This window comes from Thalia democratica, chromosome 2 (genome assembly GCF_965202585.1).
Source record: "Thalia democratica chromosome 2, ktThaDemo2.hap1.1, whole genome shotgun sequence".
NCBI lineage: Eukaryota > Metazoa > Chordata > Thaliacea > Salpida > Salpidae > Thalia > Thalia democratica.
This window is the reverse complement of record NC_139166.1, coordinates 48,891,905-48,915,116: the sequence shown is the minus strand read 5'-3', so window position 1 is coordinate 48,915,116 and position 23,212 is coordinate 48,891,905. Positions and strand designations below refer to the sequence as shown.

Sequence of the window (23,212 nt, the reverse complement as noted above, 5' to 3'; positions counted from 1 at the left end):
GTAATGAAATTAAAGAATTATTGATAACTAAAAGTAGATTTAGAAGTTTTTAGATTTTTTAAAAGCTTTCTAAAACTTATAGACAACTTTTCTTAGTTTGGTAACTATATAGGAATATAACGGGTTGTAAGATTTAAAAAAAGTAAATATTTAATTTATAAGGTAGAGAAAAAAAAACTAATACTCAGATTATCTCTAATGTACACAACATCACTTCTATATTGAGCGATAAAAAAAGGGCTCAAAAAGTTTGGTCTTTGGACCTGGTGTACAAAGTAACCTTTCGATTATCGAGACGTACATCACTACAACTCTAAAACACTAAAACACTAATTGCTTACTTCTAGCACCTAATTTAAACCTTTTCCTATTTTTATTTTAAAAATAAAAGTACTTAATAAAAATTAAGCCGTGTAGAAATAGCAATAAAGAAACTATTTTCACCATTTTAACTAAAGCAACTGTAGAAAATTTATATTCAGCGAAAAATTACACCCTTGCAATTGTGAGGCGTTTTAATATTTAATAATATAAAAATTTAGTTTAACTTTTTTTCATCTCTTAAATGTAGAAATATATAGAAATTCAGTTTACTCAGAGGTCGGCAGCATTTTATAACAAACTAGCCAATTTTCCTTTAAAGAATTGCCGGCAAGCCGCGCTTTATTGTATAGGTACACAAGATATGTTAATTAAATATATTTATGATAAAAGCAATAATTTTACTACCTCTGTGTTTTTTTTAATGTTGGACTTATCTACCAAAACATGTTAAGCTTAGATATAAGACCGCGAAGAAATAAACGACATCCCTTTATCTGGGTCACTACCATCCTAAGTTTTGTTATCTTGTTTGACAGACTTTTTTTGACAATAAAATTTAAAATTTTGAAGTAATATAAATTTCCTTATTTTTAAGTCGAGAACTTTTACTGTAATCTTAAAAGTAAAAGTACACAGTTCTCATGAAACCAAATGGTATGTCATATTTTGTAAACGTTTAGCTTTAGATACTATTTTTCAAATTATTTTCGTTTGAATACAAATGAGGTTCTTCATTTACAAAGTAACGGTTACACATAAAAAACAAAAGTTTATATATTTGTTATGGAGCTTTGTTAAACGTAGCTGTACTATAATGTCAGAAAAACGTACAAATACTAAGTAAAGCTTTACTTCCTTGTTTTAAATTTATAATGTTTTACTGATTCGAAATTTGTCATCAAGAAAGTGTTAACTAATAGGGAAGCTATGTATTTAAACAAAACTTTGTTTTAAGTGTCTATTACGAAGTATGTAGCTGCTTTAAAATAAACACAAGTTCTTTTAGACTTGTTATTTTATATATTGAAATCAGTTTCAGGATAGATATAACAATAATTTTATTTTTTTAATTGTTTTTCTTTTTTTTTTTCAGTTTAATGATAATAATAAAATTAGATAATAAAAATTAAGCACTAAAGGTAAAATATAAATAACTCAACTTATTATATTTAGTATATTTTACAAAAAATTGCATTCGTAAAATCGGTTTTCTTTTAAACTTTAAAATTGAATGAAGTTTATAATATATTTTGTGCAACCCAAAATAAGCTTCGTGCACACTTTCGTATACGGGTGCTAATGGTAAAGTCCACTGCTTTAAACAAACAAAGTTCTGATTTTTTAATCAAAATGAAAGTTGAAATACACTAAAGGATAATTTATATATAATAGTTTAAGTCAAAACTTTTTATACAATTTGGTGACTTTTTTAGTGCTAAAAATGTTTATGAATATTTTATGTAATAATTTATGTAGAAATATAAGTTAAGTAGATCTTAAATATCAGTTGTTTACTTAAATTAAAATGAGCTGCTCAAGAAAAAGTGAAAACGGCTATCAGTACGTAAAGTGTGGTAATTTTTTTATTATGAAGAAGCAATACCTGTATGTGAGTATCATAACTCTGAACTTGCTCATATTAACATCAAAAACGGTAAACCTGATGACAGAAGTCTTGAAAAAGTTTCAATCCAGGCCTTAAGTGCACTTGCAATAAATGAATCCACCTTCTTTATAAATGGGCTGAGATTTGAAGGAGAAAATGGTGTATGGTCAAATGATGAAAAGTAGAATTCTCAAACCAGCTAGACCGAAAAAAGTCTCTACTTCAATTGATACAGCGATGAAAACTACTTTTCCTGAAACATCGCAACCAACAACACCTAATGATAATGTTTCAACAAAAGTTTCGACTACTTTTAAATCAGAAACAAAGTCAACAACAACTTTATTAACAACACAAAGTTTGTTTAAAACAGACTTTAAAACAGAGAATTTTCTACTTCAAAACCAGGTGTTGAATTCAGCAAGGATGACACAAAAAGTTCACCACCAAACTCGGTACTGATTTCAAAACTCCTGAACTAACTCCTCAAAACCTGTCCACAAGCTCAGTCTTGATCGGAATGAGTTTCGCAATTGCTTAGCTTTTCTTTGCTGTAGTAATTTTACTCGCCTATATATTCTACGGCAAAAGCAAGCGAAAAGGTAAAAAAATAAGACAAGTCTAAAACACTAAAAAGTCGAAACCTACCCGATCAGATTAAAGTAGCGAACCAGACTATTGACAAATTGAACAGTAATGAACAGAAATAGAAGAGAAAAATAAATGTAAAAGTAATAAAAACGAAAATATCAGAGTTAATTGTTCAACATTGGTTGCTGCTTAAACGAAAGTTGACGATAAAAAAAATTAAAATGCTCCATGCACGACTTCCGAAGCGGCTCAAGCGTCACCACAACCTTGTACCTGCCACTCTTTAAATTCGCTCTCCAGTAGTTGCTGGTCCAGTAAGCCAATTTCGCTGATTCATCGTTGGGCACCACCGAAGCTGCCATCATCTCCCTTTCCGGTGATGAATATGCTCAAAAAAATTTTTTGTGGTCTAAAGCAACTACGATGAAGACGAGCACCTCCGTGTCGTCATTATCGACCACCAGGTCGTAATACACAAAGCGTATTTTATCGCGGTGGGTTCAGCGCCGGCCAAGTTTCGACGAGTTTCAACCTCTGCTACTCTGAAAATTTGGTTTTTGTAATAAGAGTTTTGTAATTATTTTTGAACATTTCATCTTCTCCGCCTCGGTTGCATAACAAACATTTTCTACAAGGGTATTAACTTCCTTCTCCTAACGTTAACTTAATGAGTAAACATTTTGTAACTAATTAGTAATGTTGCAACAGTCAGTGCCCAGTGGACGTTTGTATGTAAACATTACAATTGAATTCAGTTGTTTCTCTCTCTCTGTTAATCTTAGCAAGTTTTGAAAGATTGTGGTCCAAAAGGTTAAAACTTTGTTACTTTCCTTCATTCGTTTGAAAAATCTTTTGTTTGGTGGTCTGAACCGATCTTTCTACTTTGCTGTTTTTTTTTCAGCATCTCTACAACTTAATCCTGGACAAGACGTTAATAGATGTCCAAGTTGTGTGCAACTCGATTATTTAAAAGTTCTTTGTGTACCAGGTCCAAGGATAAAATATGTTTAGCGCTATTTTTGTCGCTCAATAAACTATATGTATAATCCTTGCAAAAGTATGACTTTAATAATTTTACAATTACGCTCACACAACCTTCTAAACCTTAAAGACTCGTTAAATACAATAGTTTTGTAAATTAAGCGAGGATGATAAGATCTTCCAATGATGTAAACCGTATTGTTAGTGGTAAGTTTAACGTAATTTCTAAGAACCCACTTTTTTCATTTCCGTCTATGATTTGATAGACATCCAAAAACTATAAGTCCTTGATGTTACTTTAGAAATTTCTTTAAAGATAAGTTTTAAGTCATAGTTTTCAAGCACAAATTTTATCTTTGACATTATCTGTGGCTGTTCTTGTTTGGGTAAAAAAGTAATATCACCGAAATAACGTTTTAAAAGTTTTGATGCTTTTAAGGTTGTTTTGACTTGTAATATTACATGATATAGCGCAATATTTGCAATTTTAACAGAGTTGTTATCTTCAGTACAACTTCGTTTGTTTGCGAATGAAATGATGTTGCATTTTGCACTACTACATTTCTTAGCAAAACAAAGTAAGATCGACTAAAATGTTACTTACCAGTTTTGAATAGTTCTTCTTCTAATATTAATTTACTATACATTTAAGTGTATCACTTTACTTTGTGCTTAGTTGAGGATCAACTTTGATTGTTTTGATTTAAATTTTCTTAAAGTCGGTATACTTACAACTCCCATCCATTTTTTTCCTAAAATTCTTTATTTATTTTTGTTGTGTTTTGCTTATTTTTCTTCATTATTTATTTATTTTTTACTATCACTGTAACCTCTAACCCTTATTTTGGTGGGTAAGTGGTTCTCAGATTTAATCAAGTGGGAATTGTGCGCAGATGGGAATTAATCGCGGTTTGGAATTAAGGTTCCTACAATAACAGTTATACTTAAAGTTTTTGTCCCTGATATGATAGTTTTAATTTGCTAATTATATTAGGTGCTTCCCGCTAAAGTTACAAAATGGCCCCAATAGTAACGAAATAAACAAAAACAGTTTAAATAAACAAAAATTAATTACATGTGCAATTTTGATTTTTTTTTAATTACAAGTACTTGGTCTCAAAATTAATTTTTATTCGTTATCTCAAGTTTTTCTAAATCTAATTTTGAGTTTCATATAAATTTTAATTAAATAGTAAAACCTATTTTTATAGTAGTAAATCTTACACATTTTTACAGTCATGTAAACCAACACCTTCAATAAGCACCTAGCATTAATGTGTATTAGTAATTATATTTATAGAAAAAATTAAATTCTTCTAACAGCTAAATTAAATTGCAGAATAATACTATCTTAAGTCGTTTTATATCAGAATAAAAAGCCTTGCATACTGATACAATGAAAACTTTAAGGTTTCAGGTAAATTGATTCTTAGTTACTTTAGCTTTTTGACATATTAGTTATTTTATAAACTTTCTTTTGTTTTTTGTACAGTTTATATTCACTCATAGGTTTCAATCAACATTGTTAGTAGTTAAAACAAAGTTAAAATTTATGTTTTTAAATTCTCTATGAAAATTGAAAAATGTACAAAATATTTCCAACAAAATATAAGTTGAATTTAGATCTAACCTAAATAATTTTTATGATGTAAACTGTAAACTTTGATTAACTTAGCGGCATAGGGAGGTTAACTATGTTTTTTTTTTTACAAAACTAAAATTGGTTCTAATATAAAAGCTGATGAGTATAAACTATAAGTCAGCTTGCATGTATTATGAAAATTTAGATTAACATTTGAGATAAATACATTTTTGTAAAAAAAATTTCTATACAAGCTATAGACAGTCCAATTTTATCTTGAAATTAAAAAATTCACTAAAAATGTATCTTCTTAATTTTTGAGCTAAAGACCTTAAATTTTCAAGAAACATTCTTATGGTTTAGAAAACTTTCAATATTAAAAAAAAAATAGATAGAAAAAAAAAAAAATTTTACTAAACTAAAAGACTTCCTGCATTAGAAATATTTAAACATTATTAATGGAATTACTATGAAAATTTGAAGAAGATTGGTTGAGAAATGAAGGAGAAAATTGATTTTTTATGAAGTAGTCTTTTTTCACGTTTTTGGTTTGTGCCTTCTATTAGGAACTTATTGAGCTCGCCAACTTTGATTGCTTCTATCTTAAAAGTTACTTTTAATTTTTTTAAGTTTTCAAAAGTGTCTGATAGCTAAGATAAAACTCTACAATTACTTCAACTTGTAAAAATCAAGAGAGACCATCTTATTCCCTTTCAAGTATCAACTTATACTATCAACTTATAATTAAAAGTTTTCTACCAAATTTAATTTAACTTTATCAGCAATAACTTATTTAACAATTTTTAAAACACACTGCAATGTTTAATTTCCTTAAATTCATTATATCTCTTTTTAGTAATTATAGTACTTAACAAAGGCAATATGATGATGACAAAAAAAGGAGTCAAAACAATGTAAAATACCCAAATTGTTAATACTATATATTTTTTAAATACAGTCTCAAGTAATTATTTTCTATTCTGCTTTGCACAGTAATCAAGTACAGCTTTTATTGTCCCTGATATTTAGTAGTTTATTTTTGAAAGGCTAAGACACTGGTTTTAAAAATATATGAGACTTAAGTTGTGGTTAAATCAAAAGTTTTATAGAGTTTATTACTTAACAGTTGTTTCATGCTTTTGCAATAATCATAAAAAGTAAATAAATATTATGTGACAATGGATAATTGATATGTATAGTATTAGAATAGTAGTTAGTCAACTACGTACTTTTAAGTAAAATTAAAGAGAAAAAATTGAGTTTAGTAATTGAACTTTGAAATAAATAGCTAATAAGTTATTTTCATCCACGTATAAAAAAGGACAACTAAAGATAGAGTACAACAAACTAAAAGTGTGAAACAAATTACACACTTACTATAAAAACATAGTGAGGCAAATTCAAAAATTTAAGATTAACAATATAGCTTGACAATTTAGACTTTAAGTAATGCTTTGTGAAAAGTCTGCAGTCTCCTACCAGTTCAGATCTCAGATTTAAAAGATTTTTACTTTCTACAAATACAATTTCAATTCTCTCTAGATTGCAGAGAGTGGACATTTTACCAGATTTATTTAGGTCTGTGGAGTGAAGAATTTCTCATCTTGTGGATTTTCTTAATTTGCATTGTAACCTTTGATTTTGTGGATAAATCTACTTTACCTTGTGTTTTCTTTCTTTGATTTAATCTAAATGATTGCATATGTTCTTAGAATCTTTTCTTGAACTCTCTCCCTGTAGACCCAATATATATATATATCAATTCTTTATTTCTATATTCAACATTAGCCTTGTAAGTCACTCCTTTGGTGAGGAAATTTCCATCAACTGGACAGTTATTTTTTGGTCTGCAATTGCAGGATTGGTTATAATCGTCCGTTATTTAATGGGAATTTCGAAGAAGTTAGTGATTAAATTTTGATCTTTCTTTCTCCAGATTAGGCATACAGTATGTGAGATTTTCATATTATTTCTATTAAATATAGCTCCAAAGAACCCTGATTTTAGAAAGTGCTTAATTACCAGTTTAAGGAACTCCTTTTCTATGTTTGTTTATTATAGAATTGCTGTTGGGCGGGTTAAAATAGAATACTTTCTTCTTTCTTAACTTTTTTTTTTTTATCTGCTACACTTGTGTCCTTGAAATACAACAATGGGGTTTTAAAATCACTATTTTTTAAGACATTTTCATATGGAGTTTTAACTTTGTCAAAAATCTCTTGAGTTTTGGATAAAGTTAATAATCATTTTTGAATCATGGTTGAAAATTCTTTCTTTTATATTAAAAATATTAGCTAGTAGTTTTTGATTGTTTAAATTTCAACTGCTGAGTGTGCCATAACAACTTTTTTTTTCTAAAAATATTTTTTTAAGCTCTACAAAGTGGGTTTTTAAACAATTTTTATTTTATTAATTTGAAAATACTAATAAGGATGAAACCGGTCTCAGTCTACCAAAGGCTTGTAGTCTGATGATCAAATTGGTGTGATCAAGTTTTGTTAAACTTGAGCTTGTCTCACGACATACAAAAGACCAGGCTTCTGCTCTACAGACTTTCGCTGCTGTTTTTGTTGATACTTTTTTTTAGGTTATTTTGTCTAGTTATAAAATATTTATTAAAAAACTGCTATCTATAAGAACAAAATGTTTAGTATTTAGTTTTTTTTCTATTACTACAAAAAGCTTGATTTTTTAGACTATCAAGAGATTACTAAATAGTCAAAGAAGACCAGTTTCAAGTATTGCAGCTAACAATGCACAAGTAATAGTTCAAGTATATTTTTAAATTTAAAGGTGGTACTTGCTATAAAATAGTTTAATTTGGTTATATCAATCAGAAAATTTAAATAAATATACTGAGTTGTTTTTTTAAGAGTTGTACAAGAAATTAAAACTAAAATGCATTATGATCAATTTTTAAATAAATTTATAGTTAATTTGCTGATCTGGAAATAATTCTGCATTGAAATAGTTTGTTTCCAACATTTGTTTGTTTAAATACATTTATAAAATTAAGTTTAATTAATAATGACACCTTTTATAATTTTTTAGATAAATTAGAAAGAAATCTAAAGACCATAAATATCATAAAAGTTAAGGAAATTTTAGATAAGTTAAATTAAATTTTATAGCAGAGTATTTATAATTTATACTAAATTAAGGTAAATAAAAAGTGATCAAGTAGTATACTTGCTTTAGCTTTACAAAAATATTTTAGGCTACGTGTCATTTGAGTGTGTACTTGCTGGAGTTTATTATATACACATTTTCATGAAAGCAAATTTGTTTTACTTGCATATATTATTAAATGATAAAATACATATGTAAAAAAAGTAGAAGTATATAAATAAGTAAGTTTTTTTTTGTGAATCTAGTTATTTGTTGTTAAATTCAAAGCAGATGGTAATTATTTTTATGCTTTTAACAGGCAACAGCGTCAAAAGTATGTTGTCATAATGAATGGGATCCTTTAGAAGAAGTTATAGTTGGCAGAGCAGAAAATGCTTGTGTACCTCAGTTTACTTCTGAAGTTAAAGTAAATTTTATTGAGTTTTGTAAGTATCTAACACTATGAGCAGTTTTTGAAAGTGTTTTAGTTTTATTTTTTAAATTTTACTGTTTATTTTAAGCTTCATTATACTCAATTTAACCTTAGTTCATGTTATTTTATCAATTTTTAGATAAAAATACCATAATGTGTTAAAATGAACTAGTTTTATACCAATATCACTTGCTTGTAAATTCATAATAATCTAATACTTTTAAATTTTATGCATAAAGAAAATATTGATGAAATAGAGTTAAAAATTACTGCAAAAATATTTATTTTTTGAAAGTTAAGTAGAAGGTTTGATTTAACTTTTGACTTGTTTAATCGTTTAAAATTTTTTCAAAGTAAGTAGTTTAGAATTATTAAAAGTCTTAAGTTAAAGTACATGATTGATACTCATTAAGAAAAGCCAGGAATAGACCAGGAAAATTCTATTTTTCTTAAAAATGATTAGAAAAAGTTAGAAACTAAGTTATTCAAAATAAAATAGACACAAAATTTGTTTAAAAAAACTTTTAAATCAAAATATTTAAACATTTTTGCTCTACAAAAAGAGCTTAGCTATTATTAAGTACTATTAAATATTTAATACTACTATACAACAGTAGCAAACTAAATTGCATCTACTTAAGGCATAACATCATAATTATAAAGCTTTTTCAATGTTCTTTAAAGCTGTAAACCATTTTATAAAGTGTCAATTAACTTACCTTACTTAAAGTAATATTTATATTTTTAATTAGTAAGTTAAGTTTTTAAATCGCTCTCAAAAGTTTTTCAAAAACTTTTAAGTATATAGCTTTCGATAGAATTGCAGTAAAACTCTACTTTATTTTAGATAACAGACGGTATGCAGTAGTTGATGTATAATATCGTATAAAGTTGCAGCTTTATTTTTGTATTTAAAATATTTTACAAGGAAACGTGAAAGCTAAAAAAGTCTAGCAAAATATATTGCTTTAACTTTCCTACAAAAATTAAACTGTTATCTGCCTTATATAAAATATTTTTTACTAATAACGTTTTAATTTGGTTTTGTTCTAAGTCTTAGGTTTACTGATACTTATGTTCCATGTATAAAGGTTATATAACTGTAGTTTAAATTAGAAGTTGAAAAACTGGGCTGTGAAGCAGTAAATACAATAAAGTTTTAAAAATAGTGGTATTAGTCTCTTAGTTTCATTACTAGTAACTACTGGTGCTTATTAGTTTATATCTTATCTTTTTATTGGGTTTTCATAGTACTTTTTAATTAATTACTATATATATTGTAAATATAACCCACGAAAAACTATTTTCTGTTCAGTGGGACAGCAAGCAACTTTTTATAGGAAAATTAGTAGTTATAAAAGAGTGACAAGCCCCGGTTTAGATAATGAAGCATTGAAAACTCAAAGTTGTTTTTTAATTTTGATATATTTGAAATTGTGATTTTGTTTTGTAGGCAAACTGCGACGAATCAATGTGGCCATTCTTTTTAAAAAATGGAGGATCATATTTTCCAGAAGGGCATTTAAAAAAAGCTGTTAATGAAATTGAAGAATTTTGCAACATTTTGAAACATGAAGGAATAACTGTGAAACGGCCTGATAAAATTGACTGGAAAAAACCATATCAAACACCTGATTTTAGTGTAAGAGGTAAAAAATATTTAATATTTTGAAAATAACTATTCAAAATATAAATTTAAGTGTTTGTTAACAAAAGATTCTATTGAAACAAGTTCACTGGAATATATAATAATAACAAATTATACAGTATCCTTCTTTTATTACACTGACATATGTTTCTTTGTGTTAACGTATTAACACACTTCAGCTGAGCTCTGTAAAAAAAATAAATTTGTTTACTTTATTTAATTTAGACTTAATAAATACAAATATTATGCAGTCTTATAACAGTCTGATTTAACATTAAGTATTTTATATATTATTAACGATTAACCTCTAAAAATCTATAGCAATTATTTTTATTTTAATGAACACATGTATACACCTACTTTAGCTCCTATTCTTTCCTTACAGTATTTATTTTTTTACAGAGCTCAGTTGAAGTGTGTTATTCCGTTAACACACAGAAACATATGTCAGTGTAATAAAATAAGGATACTGTATAATCTGTTATTACTATTTTGGAAATATTAATAGTTATAGATGTAAATTCCAATCTAAAGAATGAATTTATGTTAAGACTTTTGATATTTATGAATTTTTTTATTGGTCTGTTTATATTTTTAAAACTATAGAATAAGCATTAGACTGCACCACATGACCATCAACAACAGTATCAATGTAATACTGTATAAAAACAGTATAAAATGTACAGACAATCTTCGACCTGTGTCGTCTTTGTTAGAATTCATTAGATATGAATATATGCGAATAACTACTGTATACTGTTTAAACGAGCGGGTTTAAGTACCTTAGCAATAAAGCATTTGTTTGTTGGTACAATTAAAATTTTGACGCCAATTAATTCTTCACAGCGCAATTTTTAAAATATTTTAAATGTTATTTTTTAATTTTAGTTTACTATTGTCTGCTTAGTTAAGTAGTATCAATGGTTTAGTTATCTTCTGCAAAGCTGAAGTGTTTTTGCTATAATAAAGTAAGCAGTAGATTGCACCACCGTGCTAAGTTACTTAAGCCTGCTTGTTGAGGCTGAAAGCAGTGCAACTATATCTATCTGCTTAGTACTAGAAAGTACAACACCATTTGTATACTGTCTTGGTTGTTGTTGGTTGTGCGGTGCGGTTTCTAGTGCTTGTTGTATGTTAATATTGTAAAATAAATATTATTGCATTATCAAGATAAACATAGATATATTTTCTATGATAGCAGTTTTAAAAACTGAGGAAAAATCATACGAAAACCATTTATTTGATGTTAAAACAGCATTAGTTGTGCATACATTCGTCGTTTTATATTGTTTTAGTTAAAAGTTAAATAGTTTTGCTCGCTTATTGCACTGATTAACAAAAAAGGAGATAGTTTTTAAGTTACGAATAAAACTTGTGAGTAAGTATATTAACCTAGTGACAAAAATTTTAGATCTACACTGATGTTTTAACTCTAAACAATAATTTTATTGTCATTAAAATATTATGAAGTGTTTAAATTAAGACTTAATTGAAGAGTTAATTAAACCAATTAGCTTGAATTTAGTAAAAAACATAAAAGCGTTTTTTCATGTTAGCAAAAGCTAAGCATTTTTATAATATTGTCTGGTTTAAATAATGATTTTTTTTTGTTGTGATAAGTGTTTATATGTGCAATTTTTAATGATATTCATAATGATTTTATAAACATACGGCTTCGATTCCTAAATCTTTGCCATATAACAACTAAGTTATAAAACAGTTACAAGTTTACTAGTTTCTAAAAGTATGTTGCTAAGTTGATTTTTATACTTATTGTTATTTTTAGACTAACTAAGTTTTTTCCTAATATTAAAATATTTAGGTCAAACAAGTTTCTATACTTTTATAATGTAATTAAGACTTTGTAAATTTTTGTGGTCTAAAGACTGCCTTCAAAACTAAAATATTTTACTTTAAGACTATAATTATCCTAATTATATTTCTGATTTTGTACTATTTAGTATTGCAATAGGTGGCTTATATGGAGCTATGCCTCGTGACATTCTGGTAGTAATTGGCGATGAGATAATAGAAGCCCCGATGGCTTGGAGGTCCAGATATTTCGAGTTTCGAGCTTACAGAACCTTGCTTAAAGATTATTTCAAATCTGGAGCTAAATGGACTGCAGCTCCTAAACCTCAAATGAGCGATGAATTGTATGATCAGGTTTATTTTAAATTTGAAAACACATTTTACGTTAAAAATGTCTGTGAAATTTCTACTTTTTTAAGTTCTGGTTTTATAGGCTCAAATTTATTGTGCAATAATACATTTAAATAACATTTTTGTCATTATGAATTCAGTTATGTTATCTAGACTGTCGTTTTACTGATTTACCAGCTGACGTAGTTTAATTGTAAACACGTAACAAATCATGTATAGGTTAAGTAAACTAGTAATAAATGTTTTATAAGTAACAATTTTTTGAATAGTTGATTGTAATTTAGTACAAGTAATACAGCCAAAAAGGTATCTGTTTTTAAGCTTGTTATAAAAACTGCAAGCTTAAAGTACAAAAATTAGTACGAAGATAACCACAGTTCGATTAAAATATTAGTAATTTTTGATATTCGAGAGTTAATGTTTTTCATTTTTGTTCATACTTCTCCAACCTAATCTGAATAACATTTAAATTTACTAATTGTCCTAGATATTTAGGTTCTTTATAACAAACTATACAGATTTGTGTTAACTTTGTTTCAATGTAAAAACGCAAATTGCAGACCAAAATTTTTATTTAAAGTCTTACACAATAAAAACCGTTCAAGAAAGACACCAATTAGCAGCTGAAAGTAAATTTGTCACGACTGAATTCGAACCTGTATTTGATGCTGCAGACTTCATAAGGGCTGGGAAGGATATTTTTGTCCAAAGGAGCCAAGTGAGTTAATTTAAATATACTCAAGTTAACTAACACTACTTGTGTACTTCAAACAATTTTTGTTAATGTTTTACTTTAAAAGCTATTCTTGGACTACATTATTTTTCCTTATCATTTTTACTGCCTCATATTTTTGGTACCTTGTTTTTGTTATTTGTTTGCAAATATTTTAGTTAGGTAAAACGAGTGTGAATATATTATAATTAGTCAGTTTAAACTTCTAAGTTCGTTTAGTTTAATTAGGTTAGGGCAGAAAATAGAACTTTTTTATCACTGTTATCTATGTATGAAAACTTGAGACAGTGTAGCTAAAATTGAATTGACTTTAGCTTTTAATTTTCCAAGCTAAACTTTATTTAACATTATAAAAATTAGAGCTCAATGTAAACTGTATGGTTTCAAAGCTTAGTCTTAAACAGAAATAGTCCTTAAATCAGCTACTAGATTTTATTTAGAATATCAAAAAACAAACAACGTACATAAAACTTGCAAAAAAAATCTTTAATCCACCGTTTTCATTAACGCTAGTCACAAAGTTGGAAAAAAAATTATTGACATTTATTACCTACGTTAATAAAGCCTATTCCTTTGCAAAAAGTTTTATTAAAAATTATAACAAAATTATCGTATACTTTCTTGAAGATTTAAAAACAAAAGTACTAAATAACATTACCAAAAGCTCCTATATGTTAATAGCATTATAAGTATGACTTGATGATACTGTTAGATACAAAGCTTTGCTCGGTATTTATTAATTATTTTGTTTTCAAATAATATTTTAGTAAAACTAACTTTTGAAATATTTGTCATACAAATTTGTATACATAAACAAGTTACAATAAACATAAAAGTTTTTTGTATTAAAATATTGATCTAAAACTTTAAGAATTTTTGTTTCTATAAAAATGAGTATTACTTAATGATACACCAAATTCAGATCTTTTTATAAAATTAAAAATCAGCCGGATCTAGTAGATCACTAGTTTAAATATAAAAACACATACCTTTACTTAAAGTAAGAATTGTTCTGCAGAACAAAAACCAAACAGTAATATTACGTGCAATTTTTTTGGCATAAAGTACTTGTAGATTGAAAAATTTGACAAAAACATCCTTAAACAAAGGAAAAAAAGATAACAACCGTGTTTACATTTAAAATGACTAACCTGTAGTTATATTTTCACACAAAGTTTACAGTGTTTTTGAATAACTAAAACAAAACGTCTAAAAATAACTATACTTACACTGCACTTTTAAAGAAAGATAACTTGTTTGTCTTACTTAACTTACGTTTTATCTACGTCATAATCGCAACATGTTTATACATAGATAATAGCAGCATGTTTATGTTATAATTACAATAATTTTCTCTGTAAGTTTACTTTTCATATCGTTTTGAATTATATTAGGTGTCTTTATAAATAAAAACAAGTAATGTTTCCACTACCGGCTATATAGTTACTAAGTCCTTCTTAATAACAATGAAGTTTATTAAAAAATAAGCGTTTAATAGTTACTTATAAAACAAACCAAAATTTTCGATTTGTTATGACGTAGTACTCAAACTGAAGATGAAATATAGTTACTTAGCCAAGTTTGCTAAAATGCTGTATTGTTATTGTGCTTTTATTTGATTTTAAGAATCTTGTTTACCAAGAACTCTAAGTGTTTGTTGAAAATAAAAAGTTTATATAAAAATTCTTAAGTGGTCATTGTTAGGGAGAAATTGAAAATTGTAAGTATGAATAGATCAACAACAAATTCAAAACAATCATAAAGTCTCGTCTAAATAAAACACAATTATTTTTGTAAAACAACTGTTTCACCAATCACGGTAGGACTTTTTATGGGTACTATTTTATGGGTAGAATTGCTGCAATGAAATCTGCTCATAATTTGATGTGATGTCATTAAATTTATTGGTAGTATTTAGATGTTGCTGCAATTAGATGAAAAATAAAACAGTGTATAGGCCTTATATAAATATTATGGATAGTTTTGTAGATAAGATTTTATAAACTAAAAAATAGAAAACAACTTAAATACAAATAAACTATTTGTTTGATTTGTATGTACATTTATTTAAATTATATTTTGTAAACTAATAAAAGTTGTGGCTAGACTTATTAAAAGATTATGGGTAGTTTTTTATTTAAGGTTTAATAAGGAAAAAAAAAAACTTGAATACACTTACCAATTGTTTGATTTTTTTGTTAATAGTTGATTTGTTTTTTTCAAGGTTTACCAAATTTCTTCCAGGTTTCAAAAGTACACATTTTTGGGTCTATTTTTGTTTAAAGTTAAGTTTAAGGTAAGATAACTATGTTAAATAGTATAAAAACATTTAAAAAATGCTATAAAGCTATTTAAATATTTTTTTAATAACAAATTATCTGTGTCAAATTTAGATTTTAATACTGAACATGTTAAAATTGTTAAAAATTCCAGGTTTTCCCAGGTTTTATGTTTAAAATTCAATGTTTTTCCAGGTTTTTTCAAAATTTCTTAAATTACAGGTTTTTCCAGGTTTTTTTTTGCCTAAATTTTCAAACTCCAGGTTTTTCAATGTTTCCAGGTAAAGTAGCAACCCTGAAAAAAATTTTACTATTACATAAAAAACATTTAATGAGCATTATAACAAATATTTTAACCTAAAAAGACCATCATAACAACTGCTTTACTTCATATGTGTTTATTTTCTATATTTTACAAAAATTAAGTTAAGACAATTCTGTTATCTAGTCTCCTATTTTGCTGCTGACACTTTTACTTCTTTTAAATTTTATATCTTGTAAAAAAGTACAAAGTATTTCATACAATACGAAATATATAAAATGTGAAAACTATATTTTCCTGTATAATATAATGTAAAATATGATATTACTTTTTACTTTTATAGTTAGAGATAAAAATAGGCAATATTAAAAATAAAAACAGAAAAAATATTATTCATTTATTCAATTTTTATGACAAAACTAAAAGTGCTGCACTAAATTTTCAAGTGATCAGGCAATTAAATAAAAAAACAAGCATTCATAAACTTAATTATAAGAAAATTTTTAACACTTAAAATTGACTAGTGTAATATTTTCAATGTTTTGTTTCAAACCAGTTTTGTTTACATTGCATAAACATTAACTAAAGTTAAGAGATCTAGACTTTTTTTTGTTGTTTAATTACAAATGAAAAGTACAAAAGTTTTACTTAATTGCAGAAACATCTCAATACTACCCATAATTTTAATGACATCACATCAAATTAAGGGCAGAATTGATTGCAGCAATTCTACCCATAAAAAGACCGACCCCACCAATCACTTTACAAACAAAAACTCACAATACTAATTTTTTTTATGATAATTACATCATCATCAGTCATAAACATTAATCAGGTAAAAGGTATGCACAGCCAAGTTATAAATAACTGAAATTATCTAAGATAACAGTTAGATAAATGTTGACTTTTTTATTAAATACTAGCACCTACAACTTCTTTTGCAGAGCCTTTATATATTCATTATTAATTACCAAAATCTACGTATTGATAATAATATAATTTTTTAAGTATTTGCTTTAAAACTAACTTACATTTCTCTATGTTAAACTAATGGCAAAGTTCCATGAAGATCTTAAAATGCAAATACTTCAAAAAAGAGATTAATTAATTAACAATTATTCATATTTTTACTTATTTAGTAAAATTTAATGATGAACTAATATATTCATTAGGCTTGGGAAACTTTTGTATCAAGAAAACTGTAGTCTATTTTTAATATATAAGTTATATCTATTTTTAGACAAAAAACAACGAGTTACAACTGTCTCACACTTAAAGTATAAAATTTTAAGTGATTCTCAGAAATATATTTATTCTGAAACTAGAATCGAAATTTATATAAAAAGAATGTTTATTTGACGTAATACTTTATTAATTTGTTAACCAAAATTTTAACATCATTGAATAATACGAAACTTAGTTGTTTTTTGGATAATATTGTAATTAATTTTATTTAAAAGGTTCAGCATTGTTTACAAGATACAATTATTTCAAATAATATATTTTTTTATATGATTTTAAACTATCGATTTAAGTTTTACTTATCTGTTTAGTATTCTTAAATGTGAATTTAAAAAACTATGTTTTACACAACAATATGAAATGAATAACATAGAATACGTTACACTCTTCACAAGCATGTCTTTACTTGTTTGATTACTCGAACTTTAATATAAGTATTCCAAAACTGGTAAGTAACAAAATTTATTTAACTCATCGAAACTAAATACCTTAGGTAACCAATTCCTTTGGTATAGAGTGGATGCGTAGACATTTAGGTTCGAAGTACAAAGTTCACGAGCTTAAATTTAAAGATCCCAACCCAATGCATATTGACGCAACCTTCAATATTATTGGTCCAGGACTAGCCATTGTAAACCCTGATAGAAAATGCTACCAGGTTGTATTAAATAGTTACAAAATGTATGAATTTGACTTATAAAACGATGATCACTCAATGATAAAACAGTAATTGGTTTGAAAAATTAAGTGTTTTCTAGTTATGATTTTTTTATTTTTTGAATTTAATTAAGGTATAACTATTTTATTCTTTCCTACGTGCAAATTTTAAGTTATTTTGTAATTTGTAGTTATTATTTTAGAATTCATGCCTGAATTCTAGTTCTAGAAGTGTTTAAGATAAACGAAGTTTAGTAATCAATACCAAATTAATTTATAAAGAGTAGTATAAGTTTTTTTTTACTGTTTCAAATAAAAAACTTGTACTCTATAAAGTATTGTAATGTTTTAGCTCTGTGCCAACTACTTTTTATAAACGTTGTCTTTTCTAAGTTGCATTAAAAAGTTATAGCCTACCAATTAATATTAAGTCATGCAGTTGAAGTTTATTTAATTTTTAAAGTTAAGTTTAAATCAGCATTCCAATTTAAAATAAATTGTATAATATAATTTTTTATTAACTAGTTTAAATTAAAGTTAACGAAAAATATTCAAAAATTTCAATGCATAGTAACTCCGATGTGCACAGGTTTTCTAAAACAATAAGTAAGCAAAGTTTGTTTTTAAGTTTTCTTCTTCATACTGTTTTATCTTAACTAATCTTTTTTTATTTAATCTTTATTGTTTTATTTAAACAGTATTCCTAAAAATAGCAAGTTTTTATTGTTGTGGTCTTTAATTGAAATTATTTTATTTAGTAAATATTTTGCAAAGATAAAAATAACAGACGAAAATGTTTGAAAAAGCTGGTTGGAAATTAGTTGAGGCACCAAGACCTTTGATTTCATCAGGTAAATTATAGAATTACAAGCAGTATTTAAAATTTAAAAATCAAATTATATTTTCTCAATTTTTTTGATTATTTTAGATAATACTTAATTTAATTGTACGGTAGCTAAAAAAGTACGTGTTGTTAATAAACTAGTGTATAATTATGGTTTTGTACTAGTATAGCTTGTCCTACTAGATATGCTTATTAAAGTTATTTTTGATGGAAAGTTATAACTTTTAATGGTTACATAAGCTTGAAATTTAATGCATATTGTTTATAATTAAGTATTTTTTTATAAATTGGGCCTTTGATGCTCTAGTGCAGTGGTTCTTAACCTTTTTTTAATCTTTTACCCCTTTTTTGAAGACTATTACCAAATTTACCCTTTTTTGGAAGGTAATTACAAAATTTACCCCAATATACAAAATAGTGTTTAATTTGAGGAAAAATACTAGATTTTTTGAACTTTATAAAAATAAAGATAATCAAATTTTAAGAGTTTATTTAAATAACAGTTAGATTTTAACTTATAAGTTAAAAAAACAATTAAAAAACATTGATATACATAAGTTGTAATAAAGAAAATTTACCCCCTAAAACAAGGTAATTTACCCCAGGTTAAGAATCGCTGCTCTAGTGTAAGGTCATAGTGTCATACTCAATATTTTATATATAAATTTAAGTATGTTAAACAAATTACATGATTAAATGATAAACCAAACTAGATCATCCGTTATGGTTATCTTCGAAATGGCTGAGTATGAATGTTTTGATGCTTGATGAAAAGAGAGTTATGTGCAATAAAACAGAAACTTCAACAATCAAAATGTTTGATAAACTTGGTAAGACATATGCACTAAGCTTTTCAGATTTAAAATAACAAGAAATAACAAGTTTTTATTAAAGTTTAATATTTTGTTAGATATATTTTAGTAATTAACAATTAAAATTCTGTATTTACAGTTGTTCTTGGTAAACATTAGGTATTTTATTCAATTTTTGTACGAATTTTAATGCAAATCTATTTTGATTATATACTTTAAATTAGACTAAGAAAAAAACTAAAAGGTCTAAACAAAAATAGCCACTTCCCAATACTTTACTAGTATTTTTTATTTATTTATTATTTATTTGGTTTTTTTAATTCCTACTGTTTATTTTTAACTTGTCGCTTTCCCAACTGATCTATCGAGACTTACGCAACGTGAATATGTAAGAAAAATAAACCAAAAATAGTAGTGGTAGAAAATAGTTAGTGTGTATTTGCTTTTGTTTGTAACAACGTTATAATAACATGCCAAAAAAGGTAATATGTACATATGGTCTTTCAGTAGAAGTTTTAAAAGACGCATTTACGAGCATAGTGTTTCTTTTTTACGTAGTACAATACAATCAAAACCGAGAAACGGTATCTGTACTGGGGACGGGTCTGTTTTGCACGAAGTAACTTTTGCACAAGTCATCTATTTTACTACAACCAATTTAGCTGAACTGAATACTATTAAAAAATTTGAATCATTGTCTTATTGCATTTCGTTTACTTATTAATTTGTTCAAGATATATAAAATAATATCTAAATAAATAATAATATAATATTAATAATATAAAATAAAGCATATGTTTGTATTGTACATTTACCCGATAATTTATGTAAGAAACCAAATCTTTAAACAACTACCTATAACAATTGACTTCAGACTAAGCAAACTATCCAGTAAAGAAGGGTCATATGACCGTAGAAAACAAGACTATTTGTTAGCCCTCAAATCCGTAAACCCAAAATCAATCTGGAATAATAAAAACACAAACAATAAATATCAAAATCAACAAAAAAAAAAATTTTTAATGATTTTATCCCACATTTTTGACTAACATTGGCCACAAAACAAAGTAATAAATTTTTAAACTAATTGAGCAATACTTAGACGTAACCCACTCATATTACAAAATATTTAAAACAGAAATACATTAAAAATATGCTACAGTTGCATGGAAAATTTCAAAAGAAAATTAACAATAAAATTTTTTTATACAATACAAATATTAAAAAACAAGAAAAACCTGCAACTGCAGAAACGAACAATGCCTAATGAGTAACAACTGCTTATCATGCAACCTAATCTACAAAGACATAATAAAAACCGACAACACAACAAAAGTATACATAGGCTCGACTAGCACAACGTATCAAAATAGATACCCAAACCATAAAACAAGTTTTAACAACAAATACACACCACATAGTTATTAATTTTTACTTTTGGGGCTCAAAAAGTATGAACATAAAATAATGACTAAAATGAGAGATTAAATTAAAACTAAACCAAAAACAGTATAACATGTAAGCTATGCAGCTTAGAAAAAGTTTGAGATAAAAATATTAAGCAGAGGGTTTTTGCTAAAGAAAACAAATGAAAGATATTAACCCTGCCTCCACAACCAAAACATTTATTTAAAGAAATCAATAACTTAAAGTAAAAAACAAACAAAACACAAAAAACAAATACTAGTACTTTTATTTTGTTTACAAAAAATTATTGTAATTTATTCCATTGAACTTACTTCGCTAGGATCTCTATTAGCAAGCGATTAACTTTGAATTTAGAATTTTTTACTTGTACATTAGTATATTTGAGATAGACCAAGTTAAACTATTTTTTTTAATTTACGCTATAATCGTATTTTGGGTATTAGTAAAAAATTTCTTCGCTAAATAAACTTTACTCTGCTTTGATAATTACTGCAAAAGGCTGCGAAATATTGTCAGAAACATCAATATTTAGCGGTTTTATATTTTAAATATTTTTTTTTTGAGCTGTGAAACATTTGAGTTCCATAGAAGGACTTTGACAGTAGCCAAATAAAAAACACTACTAATATATATACACTATGTCTTATGTTAACAATTGTTTCACTTGCCTTCAAAAGTAATCAAAATTTTTAGTCAGTTTGTTAACAAATCAAAGTGTAAACTAAAAAGAACAAATTTAAATAAAATTTTGTAAGGATTACTAGGTCTTTCTGTTTTGGTTTTAAGCAGATACACTAGAATAGCTTGAATGTTGAAAATTATTAGAAATAATATTAAGAGAAATGCTTGGAATTACTATAATTTTTTTTTTAGTTAACGCTAAATTTTTGTTTAATTTTGTCGTTTCATTTACTCAATGTTATAAAGAGTGTTTTTAGTTAAATACGATTATCATTGGGATAAAATCTACCTGATGTTATTAAAATATAAGCTGCTGTCTTTTAAATTCTAAATATACTGTGAATTAATGGCTTTAAATTTCAACTTTTGATTATCAAAATAATCATTACCCCTCGCCTTCTGCCTTTTACTGTTAAGCCCTTTAACCCATTGCACTGCTCAAAGTTCTCCGCTACCACAACTGTCGCTAAATTTTATTTGTTAACAAACAATTGCCGTTGACCACTTTACATTACATTTTTCTTTGCAGTTGCACAGTTTTGATTGTTCTGTTTTTTCCTCCAGCATTTTCCAATTGTGATACATTATTTTTCTCTTTCATGCTTGGCATGCACGAGCACGAAATATTTTGTTGGATATTTTATGGAAAGGGTAGGAGCAAAATTTTTGGCTAACGATTTATAGAAACATTATATATAAAGTATACACTTTTGTTTGTAATTTAATTACATACTGGTTTTATATTCTGGTTGAACGTCAATTAGTGTTGAAAATCGTAAGAGTATTGTTTATGTTTTTGATGAAATTTAAGTATGGTTAAATTATACTTAAATATTATTGTTTTTTCCATTTTCTTAGACTTTTGGTTTAATTATGGTATGATATTTTCTTTCAAGTTAAATAAAAAAAAAATGTTTGCATCAATTTACATAATCTGATATCTTTTCATAAAATAAATAACATCAATCATTATTTAGCTAAAAGTAAAATATCATTAAATATTTTTTTCTAATTATTTCACGTGTTTCTACAAGTGTTCACTACACTTGTTTATGATTTTACAAACTCAACTAAATGTTGTTGTACTTTAAGAAAGATAATTTATATGAAGTTTGAATGTCTTTTCAAGGTCTACTTAATAAAAAACAATAGTAGCTGCGCGTGTTTATAGTTTCTGTGCTTGAAATTTTAAGAATAGTGATCAAGTTTAGTATTTTTTTATTATTTGTGCTAAGTAATATTTTAGACTTTTTTTAATTATCTGTATTAAAAAACAAAGTAAGTTACGCTTTTATATTTTAGAGGTTTGAAGTTGGTTATCTGTTTTAATTTGTTTTTCTTCTAGCGTGTTTATAATCGGTTCCCTCTTCAAAAAAGTTGTTTTCAACCAGCTGTTTTATCACTATCAAAGTAAAATTTTGTAGTTTTTTTAGTAAAACAATACTTGTAGCCAAGATTTCATCAGATAAGGTCAGTTCTCCAAAGCTACTTAAATAGAATTTAAAATTGAAGTAAAATTTCAGGTATCAAAGCGATAACGTGCGACATCAGTCATGCATGGTCGCTAGGTGGAAGTTTTCATTGCTGGACGACCGACGTTAGAAGGCGTGGTGAACTCAAAAGTTACTTGTGACGTCACTATGTTTTCTGCCAGTTCGAGATAAAGCCGAGTAAAGCTATTATTTTACATATTTGTTGTTTTAGCACTATTGAAAACAAATATAGTTTGAGTTTTTAAAAAATTTTTGATAATTTTCAAATGATAATTTTTTTTGATCTACAGTTGTTAAATACCAAGTAACAAATAAAAAATACAGCTTAATATTTTGTTAAGGACT

At 26.3% G+C, this 23,212-nt stretch overlaps 1 protein-coding gene across 1 annotated transcript; it reads left to right on the top strand.

The window, feature by feature from the left end:
- Window positions 1-4,898: 4,898 nt before the first annotated feature.
- On the top strand, window positions 4,899-23,007 carry LOC145828641 (glycine amidinotransferase, mitochondrial-like). The gene is made up of 9 exons (XM_082936396.1): window positions 4,899-4,919; window positions 8,512-8,619; window positions 10,079-10,274; window positions 12,246-12,439; window positions 13,017-13,154; window positions 17,446-17,610; window positions 18,397-18,460; window positions 19,167-19,283; window positions 22,898-23,007. The coding sequence occupies exons 1-9, from the start codon at window positions 4,899-4,901 to the stop codon at window positions 23,005-23,007; spliced, it is 1,113 nt and encodes a 370-aa protein (XP_082792522.1).
- Window positions 23,008-23,212: the final 205 nt, after the last annotated feature.

Coding starts and splice junctions, on each gene's coding strand:
- LOC145828641 (XM_082936396.1), top strand. CDS start 4,899: ATGAAAACTTTAAGGTTTCAG. Junction 12,440..13,016: donor GCGATGAATTGTATGATCAG/GTTTATTTTAAA, acceptor TTTTATTTAAAG/TCTTACACAATAAAAACCGT. Junction 19,284..22,897: donor CAAAATGTTTGATAAACTTG/GTAAGACATATG, acceptor GTAAAATTTCAG/GTATCAAAGCGATAACGTGC.